At 36.8% G+C, this 8,968-nt stretch overlaps 1 protein-coding gene across 1 annotated transcript in view; it reads left to right on the top strand.

Moving 5' to 3' along the window:
* Positions 1-8,968, top strand: part of LOC106875453 (alkaline ceramidase 3-like) — a 282,178-nt gene that overhangs the window by 215,973 nt on the left and 57,237 nt on the right. Inside the window, exon 3 of the mRNA XM_052970769.1 lies at positions 8,723-8,775. Coding sequence (XP_052826729.1) covers positions 8,723-8,775 — 53 coding nt within the window. The remainder of the gene's footprint in view (positions 1-8,722; positions 8,776-8,968) is intronic.

Genomic DNA, 8,968 nt, shown 5'->3' on the forward strand with positions numbered 1-8,968 from the left:
CAGGAGAGTTGTGTGTGTAGATAGTTTCCATTTTTATAATTTACAACATCATGAAATCTATCCTCGGGAGAAAAGAGTTTCTAATAATAATAATAATAATAATGATGATGATGATGATGATGATAATGATGGTGGGAGTGGTGGTAGTGATGGGGATGATGATGATGTGTGTGTATGTGTGTGTTTATCTGTAGTAAGCTGAAAAGAAATAGCATTGGTGGTTTCTTTACATCAGCAGCGAGTTAGTTATTTATTCTGAGATCCTTTGGAGATTAAAAACCGGCAGTTTAGCTCCAAGTGACAAAAAAGAAAGTCATGTATTTTGTTTTATTACATGTCATCTTATTTAATATTACTGTCTTCAAGTTGTTGCACTTGTACGTGTTACGAATAAATCAATTTATATAGCAATTCTCATGGAACCAAAGACATAATAATATTTGTTTTCATTCTGCATTGTTTCTGAAAATAAGTAGTAGGAGAGACAATATTTACTTGCTAAGTGGGTAGCATATTAGGTCTGTGTTGTTAACCCACTGAGGCTGTGATATTTGCCCAAGGGCTGTGATATTTGCCCAAGGTGCTGTGCGGTGTAACTGAACCTGGAGCACTGGATACTTTGTTCTACATTGCCTCTGTTCATCTGACCACTGTCTGGTTATCAAACAAGTTTCTGTGAAAAGTTAACTTGCAATAGACAGATTTTCTCTCACATCTGCTTAATGCTGTGGCAGCTACAATTGGGCTTCTGTCCTATGTCTATTGTTAATCCTTTTAGAAAGATTGTAGAAGCCCAACATGACAATGACAAGTCCCTTAACCCCTTGGGGGTCTTTGGGGCACTGCAGCCATGCAGCGTATCTAGGGCAAGGAAAGCCTGGCAGAGCCCATCCCTCTCCAGGCTAAACTAATTTCTACAGCTGACTGGACTGGAGCAACATGAAATGAAGCATTTTGCTTAAGAACACAATGGATTGCCTGGCTCAGGAATCGAAACCACAATCTTATGGTCGTGAATCCAACACCCTAACCACTAAGCGATGTACCTCCACTCATGGTACTCATTTCTACAGGTGACTGGAATGGAGCAACATGAAATGAAGTGTTTTAATCAAGAACACAACGCCTCACCTGGTCCAGGAATTGAAACCACTCTCTTACAATCGTGAGTCCAACACCCTAACCACTAAACCACATGCCTCACCAAACCCAACATAGCATTTCAAATTTCTCTGTAACAGAACTGCCTAACATCATACAAAATTTGATGCCAGCATGTTGCTTAATAACCCTGTCATTATAATCTTTCTGTTAAAATACATAGTAATGGTTTCAATTTTGGAAGTAGCTAATGTTTGGAACAATAAATTAGCATGAAATTTTGATGGAATGTTTAAATATAGATAGTTTTAAGTCAGTGAGTTTTTATCATTGAACCAGGACTGTTTTCAAGTGGGTTGGTGGCAAGAGGGTTAAATTTGTCAGCCATCAAAAATTACAGTGTTCTTCTTAGACGACATTGTAAAACTCACATAATAACAAGACATAAGAGGAGTATGTATCTTATTTATAGACTAATACACAATGATTGTCAGCTGTGCAAGTATTTTTATTGATGTTTACAATCAGAGTGTGTGTAGTCTGGAATGATAACTCACCTCTCTCTCTGTCTCTCTGTCTCTCTCTCTGTCTCTGTCTCTGTCTCTCTCTCTCTCTCTCTCTCTCTCTCTCTCTCTCTCTCTCTCTCTCTCTCTCTCTCTCTCTCTCTCTCTCTCTCTCTCTCTCTCTCTCTCTCTCACACACACACACACAAGGTTCACTTCACAATCATTAGCTTCAGGTTCAGTCCCACTGCATGCCACCTTTGGCAAGTGTTTTCTGCAATAGCCCCAGGCCAACCAATGCCTTGTGAATAAATTTGGCAAGCAGAAATTTTTTTTGTGAGGTGGGTCTAGTTGATTACATTGGCCCCAGTGTGAAACTGGTACTATTGTCATTGATCCTGAAAGGAGAAGTCAACCTCAGCGGAATTTGAACTCAGAACATAAAGACAGAAGCTATGTCACTAAGCCTTTTGCCAGTTGTGCTAACAAATCTGCCAGCTCTTTGCCTTGTCTAAATCATTAATATTGATTTCAAATGTCGGCATTAGGCCCACACATGATGTGGGTGGTGGGTGGCGTATATATCCATTTACATCAACCCCCAGCTCTTGATTGGTAACCTATTTTATCAATCTCAAAAGTGTGAAAGGGAAAAGGTGAATAAACATTATTGAGATTTGTATTCTGCATGTAAAGAGAGAACTAAATACTACAAGATATTTTGCCCGACCCACTATCAGTTCTGTTGATCACTGCTAAAACCAAAACATTAATACTGAGTAAACTATCACTCTTATAATAAATACCATTGTGTATTTATATATTTCAATCATATTAGAGTTATCTGCCTTGTTTACTAAAAGGGCAAAGATCCGCTTTGGTCATGAATGGCCATGGGATTGCACCTAGAAAATTTCCCTCTGAAGCATAAGTCAGGGCATACCAGTCTCCCCACCAATGTTATCCAAGGGAACAGCAAAGACCATACAGCTTGGCACCAGTGACATCACAACTCATTTCTACAGCTGAGTGAACTGGAGCAACATGAAATAAAGTGTCTTGCTCAAAAACATAACACACAGCCTGGTCCAGGAATCGAACTCACTATCTCATGATTGTGAGCCCGATGCTGTAGCCACTGAGCCATGTACCTTCACATTGTACTATTGCACATGTTTACTATTGTACAAGTAAATACATTTCAAATATCTACTGCTACAATTAAATACAATTTTCTGCATTTTAACTTTATTTCATTATTGTTTTCAATATTCTAAAGTAAGCTAAATATATTTACTACCGTTATTGATAGCATGGGCTCACAAGTGTATGTATAAGAAGCATCTTGTCCTTGTTTGCTTTGTAAACTAGATATAATATTTTCAAAATGTTTGTAAGTGAAATTGTTTTGTTTTTGTTTCTTAGAAACAGAATAAACTGATTTGCATATTGTGTTTATGTTTAAATTTAGAGTATCTGTGATGTTGTTGTTGAGCTGGTCTGCTGATTGGACAGAGGTGTTCCAGCTGTGACAATTTTATTTCATGTTTTTCTGTTGATATAATGTATTTAGGATTACTCTATGCAAATAGCCTTCAATTTTTAAAAGATAGTTGGATGTACTTTAGTGGTGGTGGTGGTGGGAGTTGATTGCTAATGTTTAGAGTGTCACTCTTGGTGTGTTTGTGTGTAAATATACATAAGGAATAGAAAAGTCAATAAAATGTGACAGCCTGTTTCTGAAAAATAGAAAAAAGTCTAAATTCAATTAAGTTAACTGAGTTACACTGAAATCATTGTCTACTGTTGCTGTTTAACCCCAAGTAAATCTTGATTGAGCAGGTCTATGATTATAGGCATTCCAACCATGGCCATCTCATATCTCTTTTTTTTTTAAAGTATAGTATGTACTGAGTTACATGATCCAGTGTTCAGTATAAGCACACAAAGTGGTGAGCATCAAAATAATGATGTGTACTTTTATATCTAATGCGTTTCTGCATACAAGAATGCAAATGGCATTCACTCTAGGACTATCTCAGAGAACAAATAAACATATACATAGGTAAAGGTATGGCTATGGGCAAAGACATGGGTGGCTTTGTGGCTAAGAAGTTTGCTTCAGAACCACATGGTAAGGGGTTCAGTCCCACTGTGTGAATTTTGTTGGCCAACATTCTATACTAGAGCCTCCTTGTGAGGGAAATAGGTTGGTAGAAACTCTGTGTTTGTGTGCGTGTGTATGTGTGTATGTGTATGTGTGTGTGTGTGTGTATGTGTGTGTGTGTGCGTGTATTTTCTCCCTGCTTTTACATGTTCAGTGTATGTGAACAAAACAGTAGCCTCACTATCAATACAAGCAGTAGTATCATATATTTACTGTCAACCACAAAAGCTCCTTTGGTCTTCTTGGCATATCTTGAGATGTTGTGCAATCTTTGTAAACAAAAGAGACTCTTAACTGTGTCTAGGCTATTTTGTTGATTGATAAATTAGGAGATTATAATCCTATTTGGAAACAGGTGAGGTTTGCTGATAGGAAACTGCATCCAGCTGTAGAAAATCTGACTCAACAAATTCCATCTGATCCATACTACCACAAAAAAGTGGATGTTAAGATGATGATGCTGACAACAATAATGGTAATAATGTTGAATAACGATGACTATGACGATGAGTACCAGTTGAGCAATGGAGTCAATGTAATTGACTTACCCACTCCCTTGACCTTGTTGGCCTTGTACCAAAGTTTGAAATCATTATTACTATCATTAAGTTGTCAAACGAGCAGAATTGTTAGCTTGCTGGGCAAAAACATAGCAGCTTTTCAGTCATCTTTACATTCTGAATTCAAATTATCATTCTTTGATGTGATATAAATTTCCTAGCATGTATACAAGGCCTCAAATTCTGTGGTTGGGATTATAGTTCCTTGTATTGATCCAAATACTTTGATTTTATTGACCTTAGAAGACAAAAGGTAAAGTTAACCCCAGCAGGTTTTGAACTCAGAATATGAATGTTACAAAAGAGCAACAACCAACTATTTTGTCAATCACTGTACAAATTCTGTCTTTCACCTCATTCTGATGCAATAATAATAATGTCTTCTCTAGGCACAAGAAAAGAAATTTGTACAACAGGATATTTTGTTGACCCCAGTACTTGACTGGTACCTCATTTTATTGACTTCCCTACGTCCTGCCACAACCTGAAGCACTAAGCCATTGTCAACTCAATAAATAAAGTAAGAATGTAAAGGATCTGTAACAAAATACAGGTGTGAGCAAGGTATTTATTTTAAGCTGGTATACCAACCAGCCATCTCTGCTTATGAGAAAGCCTCTGGCATGGTCACTCAGTCACTCATTTTGTTAGAAATATCAACCAAATTACTTTCAAATCACACACTATCATCTTATAGGCGCAGGAGTGGCTGTATGGTAAGTAGCTTGTTTACCAACCACATGGTTCCAGGTTCATTCCCACTGCGTGGCACCTTGGGTAAGTGTCTTCTACTATAGCCTCGGGCCAACCAAAGCCTTGTGAGTGGATTTGGTAGACGGAAACTGAAAGAAGCCTGTCATATATATGTATATGTGTGTATATGTTTGTGTGTCTGTGTTTGTCCCCCCAACATCGCTTGACAACCGATGGTGGTGTGTTTAGGTCCCCGTAACTTAGCGGTTCGGCAAAAGAGACCGATAGAATAAGTACTAGGCTTGCAAAGAATAAGTCCTGGGGTTGATTTGCTCGACTAAAGGCGATGCTCCAGCATGGCCGCAGTCAAATGACTGAAACAAGTAAAATAGTAAAAGAGAGTAAGAGTTAAGAAAAAGGACACATTGGTTGTTGTGGCTCTTGATAGTCAGTATCAGTAGTAGGGCAGGGAAAAAAACTTAAAAAAAAAAAATGAGGAGATTGTCCCTCCTGAAATGTTTCTTGATTATTATTTTGTTGAAACTAATAATCATGTTGGCTGAAACTCTCACAACAGCAATAACAACAGCTGCAGCATCAATTAAAGGCTGTAGAGATTGCTTGCTGCCTTAGTGCTTTTCTCAATATCACTCTTGCAGAATTTTTCCTTTTTTTTTTTAAATTTTTTTTTTTCTCCAGAGATTTATGTCATCCCTCATAAATATTTTCTTCTTATACAAACAACAAATTCTGGACCAATTTTCCTATGTACTGGGCTGGGGGAAGGACAAGGTGGTTGGCGCAGATGGTGGGTTTTAATGTTTATAACTACATGGGAAATTAATTACCTTGGACGACAATTAACTGAAGTGCTGTGGTTGATAGAGGTGAGAGTGTTTATATTACTAGTAGTTGTAGTGTTGATGACAACCACATGCATAGTTGATGACAGGAGTAAAGATAGACATAATATAGGTAAGATGGACATAATACAGGTAAGGTGGACATAATAAATGAGCTGCTTGTTATCAAGATTTATGGCTGTTTGTTGCTACTTCTCAATTGTTGGCAGAACAAATGTCAAGCAGGGTATATGCAGTGTCTTGAATATAATAATCTCAGCTCAGTGTCTACATCAGTGGTTATAAACCATTTTTTATTTATGGAGCCCTTTGATTACTATTCTATTCTGATGGACCCCCCACCCCTGTAGTGATTCCATGTTTAAAAGCTAGTTTTATAGATTTTTCTTTCAAAATTCCTATTTTGCTTTTCACACATTAACATGTGTAGGTTGAACTTTGTGACACATTTGCAAAAGAAACCTTGCTCTTTCTGGGAATAAATACTCCAAAAGCAAACTGTTTTTCCGTGGACCCTTAAATTACTGTGGGTCCTTAATTTACTGTTTTGTTTGCATTGACCCCCAAAAATCTTATATGGATCCCAGTTGAGAACTATTGGTCTCCATGCATCAGCTTATAAATTTAATGTGGTAGTGAGGTGTATGATGCATCTTGTTCTGTACATGTATTGAGGAAGACATTAAGACCAACGCTTATTGTGTACATTAGGGCAGTGAGCTGGTAGAGTCATTACAGCCTGGGATATAATACTTTGTGTTATTTCTTTCAGCTCTCTGATCTGGGTTCAAATACTGCTGAAGCCAACACTTTGCCTTTCACCTTTTCAACATCGACAAAGTACCAATCAAGTCCAGTATTGGAGTTGGAGTGGGAGAGAAGATCACCACTGTGGTGGGTGCAGTCCTTCCTTCCTTGCTTTGTAAGATAATGGTTTCAAATTTTGGCAGAAGGCCAGCAGCAGTTTTGATGGGGGTTGGGGAGTAAGTTGATTACATCAACCCTCAGTGTTCAACTGGGTCTTATTTTATCAACCCTGAAAGGATGAAAGGCAAAGTGGACCTCATCATGATTTGAACTCAGAATGTCTAGACAAATGAAATGCCACTAAGCATTTTGCCTGGAATGCTGACAATTCTGCCAGCTTACCACCTTAAGAGTAGGTAAGATATTGTAGTCTTAGATATATCATGTCTGGAATAAAATGCAAGATGATCACAACTGCAATACATTTGATCTTAGGTCTGTTCAGTCTTGGTTGACTGACCTTCAAGCTAAACAACAACAACAGTTAATTTTTCTCTCTCCTATGACAAAGAGCTCTGCTTGAAATTCTAAGACTTCTCTCCCTTCTCCGCTGGCATTATGATAGATTTCTTTTTCTGAAGGTTTTTGTGCTTACTATATAACAATATAAACCATTGCTCGTTTCCACAGATTCTGTTTTGCTGTTGTTGTGGACACTCAAAGTGATGCCACATAACATGCAGTTGTTAAATAATTGTTTCTAATTTAGGCTCCAGGGCCAGAGTTTTTGAGGTGGGGTGTTTATTGATTATGTGTTCTTAATTTTGAGAGAACTATACCAGTATTTGACTTGTAGTTCATTTTATCTCTCCTTGAATGATGTAAAGCTAAATTAACTTTAACAGGATTTGAACTCAAAACATAAAGAGTTGGAGCAAATACTGCAAACTATTTTGTCTGATACTTTAATGATTCTGAAACTCCAATAATCCTTTCTACTATAGGCACAAGGCCTGAAATTTGGCAGGAGGGTGGGGGTCAGTCAATTAGATCGACCCCACTATGCAACTGATGCTTAATTTATTGACCCCGAGAGGATGAAAGGCAAAGTTGACCTCGACAGAATTTGAACTCAGAACATAAAGACACACGAAATACTGCTAAGCATTTTGCCCAGTGTGCTAACGATTCTGGGTGAAATGCTGCAAATTCAATAATAATTCTTTTTACTATATGCACAAGGCCTGAAATTTTGGGGAGGGGGATAATTTATTAGATTTACCCCAGTATTTGACTGGTACTTTACTTTATCAGTTCTGAAAGGATGAAATGCAAAATTGACTTTGGCAGAATTTGAACTCAGAATGTAAAAATGGATGAAATTGTGCTTAACATTTTGTCTGGCTTGCTAATGATCCTGTTAGCTCATCACTTTAAATCCAACAACAATAATAATAATTTCTAATTTTGGTACAAGGTCAGTAATTTTGTGGGGAGGAAAATGGATGATTACATCAACCCCAGTCCCCTGTACTTGACAAGTATTTTATTTCATTAATCCCTTTTCCCAGAAGGATGACTGGCAAAAACGACCTCGGTGAAATTCTATCTCCGGTAAACAGACAGAATGAAGTACCACAAGGCTGGTGTTTGGAACATAATTCAACAAAAAAAGTTCAAACATGAAATCATAATAGATTTTAATTAGAGAATGAATACATTAACTTTTTTGATCCCAGGCCATCTAAGATCACCTCTGGCTCTGGTGATACACTTCTCCTGATTCCAATTATATCTAAATTAAAACTTCTAATTATATTTTTTATATAAGAACAGTTTATTTATTTCTCTAAATCACTAAAATTTCTTGCAATGATTATCTTCAAAATTAATTCAAATACTGTGTATTTCATTAGAAATATGTTAATGAGTGCATTTTAAAAGAAGCAGGTTTTGTATCAAAGATGCTTTCATATTCTTGTCTCAGGTAGGTTTGTATAAAGAGGGCTAACACTTTTACCTTCACTCACTCACCTGTTTTCACTGTTTAGCAATAATAAATGATTCCTTTATTTTGTTTCTTTTCAGTGGTTGGTGTTGGATCTTGGTGCTTTCATATGACTTTGCTCTACAGTATGCAGGTACTAAAAAATTTTCTTTCTCTCCTACCTCTTGTTCTTTTTCTGTTCTTCATTTTAAATTTTTAACTTTCTTCTCCTAATGTATTTCAATTAAATTAATATTTAATTAATCTAATATTTTAGCTCAGCCAGTTTCTTTTTCATTTTTGTTTTTATAATTTTGATTTTCATAATATTTCTTTTTTTTTTTTTT

This window comes from Octopus bimaculoides, chromosome 9 (genome assembly GCF_001194135.2).
Source record: "Octopus bimaculoides isolate UCB-OBI-ISO-001 chromosome 9, ASM119413v2, whole genome shotgun sequence".
Classification (NCBI taxonomy): Eukaryota; Metazoa; Mollusca; class Cephalopoda; order Octopoda; family Octopodidae; genus Octopus; species Octopus bimaculoides.